This window comes from Arachis duranensis, chromosome 4, assembly GCF_000817695.3.
Source record: "Arachis duranensis cultivar V14167 chromosome 4, aradu.V14167.gnm2.J7QH, whole genome shotgun sequence".
Classification (NCBI taxonomy): Eukaryota; Viridiplantae; Streptophyta; class Magnoliopsida; order Fabales; family Fabaceae; genus Arachis; species Arachis duranensis.
Window position 1 is genome coordinate 67,388,290 of NC_029775.3, and position 1,853 is coordinate 67,390,142.

At 45.2% G+C, this 1,853-nt stretch overlaps 1 protein-coding gene across 1 annotated transcript; it reads left to right on the forward strand.

Annotated features, from left to right (window-relative positions):
• The first annotated feature begins 307 nt into the window (after positions 1-307).
• On the forward strand, positions 308-1,458 carry LOC107484412 (uncharacterized). The gene is made up of 3 exons (XM_016104997.2): positions 308-617; positions 701-923; positions 1,011-1,458. The coding sequence occupies exons 1-3, from the start codon at positions 308-310 to the stop codon at positions 1,456-1,458; spliced, it is 981 nt and encodes a 326-aa protein (XP_015960483.2).
• The last annotated feature ends 395 nt before the right edge of the window (positions 1,459-1,853 follow it).

Sequence of the window (1,853 nt, forward strand, 5' to 3'; positions counted from 1 at the left end):
CACGGTTTATGAAGAGAGCTTTGTAAACATAAACCTTGGTAACTTACCACAGTCTATGAGGAGAAAAATTCTATATATGCACACGGTGAAAATCATTGTGTTGAAGAGGAGCATTTTCACAATGGCAAGTGAAGATGAGAGTTTCCTAGTGTTAGTACATTGCTTTGGAAAAATTCAAAGAAGCGAGAAATACGGTGTGAAGTTCACTGACAGAGAATCCTTGAGTATATTTATCAGTTCATCAAGTACTTTGTCAAATCTAAAGAACAGCATATTGTAGAAGCTTGGGATATTTGGGAGCAAGTGGATGAAGAAGTTATTCTATAAGATTCCCATCGCAGTTGTGTCAACCGATGTGAAGTATGATACATTTGTAATATCGACCGATGAAGATATTCGGGTTTTGTTTCATTGTCTCAGGAGTTTTCCAGAGGTCAAAATACACGAGCTGTATGCGAAGTTGGAGGTCGGTGTCGATAGTTCTGGGGCATCAGCTCCGGTTCCTAGCTCGACTACCATGGGCGGTGCGTCTAGTTCGATGACTGCGGTCGTACCAAATGTTCCTTACATTGCATCTCCTTCCTTTGCGGTTGATTTAAACCATACAGAGGCAGTTGGTTTTGTACCATTCGAGAATCATGGGGTCCGACATCAGACATATGAGGTGACAATGGTCCTGGCATTATTCCCGATGTTTAAGGGTTCAGAGAACCTGATGGAGTTGAGAATGCAATGCGGGACGATGATGAGCCTGTTGATATAAATGGGAATAGTGATGACGATATAGGTGCCAATCCACAAACACATCATGGCCCTTCAAGTTCCAGCACACAACAGTACCCTCTGCACTTCTCCACTCTAAACTTGGAGGCTTTGGGGCAACAAGCAAACGGAGATGCTGCTGCTGAGCGTTCTTCTACAGAGTTTCAGATTGGATAATCATTCCAGAATAAAGATGAAGCTATTTTGAGTGTGAAGAATTATAGCATCCGTCGAGGTGTTGAGTACAGGGTCTTAGAGTCGGATCACCTGAAGTATCATGGGAAATGTAAGGAGTTTGGCAAGGGTTGTAGTTGGTTGATTCGCATATCGCTTCGTGCACGAAAGGGCACTTGGGAGGTTAGGAGTTACAACGGTCCGCACACTTGCTTGGCGACCTCTATTTCCAATGATCACTGGCAGCTTGATTACCACATTATCTGTGCGAGGATTTATCCGTTGGTTAGGGCGGATGCTGCGTTTATGATAAAGGTCTTGCAACAAGCAACGAAAGCCGATTACGGGTTCAGACCTAGTTACAGGAAGGTTTGGATGGCAAAACCGAAGGTAGTAGCACAAATATACGGAAATTGGGAAAAGTCATATGCCGAGTTGCCATGTTGGATGCTAGGGGTACAGTCAACCATGGCCGGGACAGTTACAGTGTTGAAGACCTCTCCTATTCGAGTTGGGGATTAGGTCGATTAGTCTACGGTGTACTTTTATCGTCTTTTCTGGACATTTTCACCCTGCATTGAGGCCTTACGGCATTGCAAGCTCCTGATGAGTATTGACGGTACCCACTTGTATGGCAAGTATGGAGGCACGTTACTATTGGCGATAGCGCAGGATGGGAACTCGAACATCCTCCCGATAGCCTTCGCCCTTGTGGAGGGAGAAAATGCGGAGTCATGGTCATTCTTCTTGTCCAACCTACGATCGCATGTGACGCCACAGGAGGGTATTCTTGTTATTTCTGACAGGCATAATGGCATCAAGGCTGCCTTTGAGGCCCTCAAGAATGGTTGGCTGCCTCCACGTGCTTTTCGAGCGTTCTGTATTCGTCATGTGGCGGCGAATTTTAGCCTAAGCTT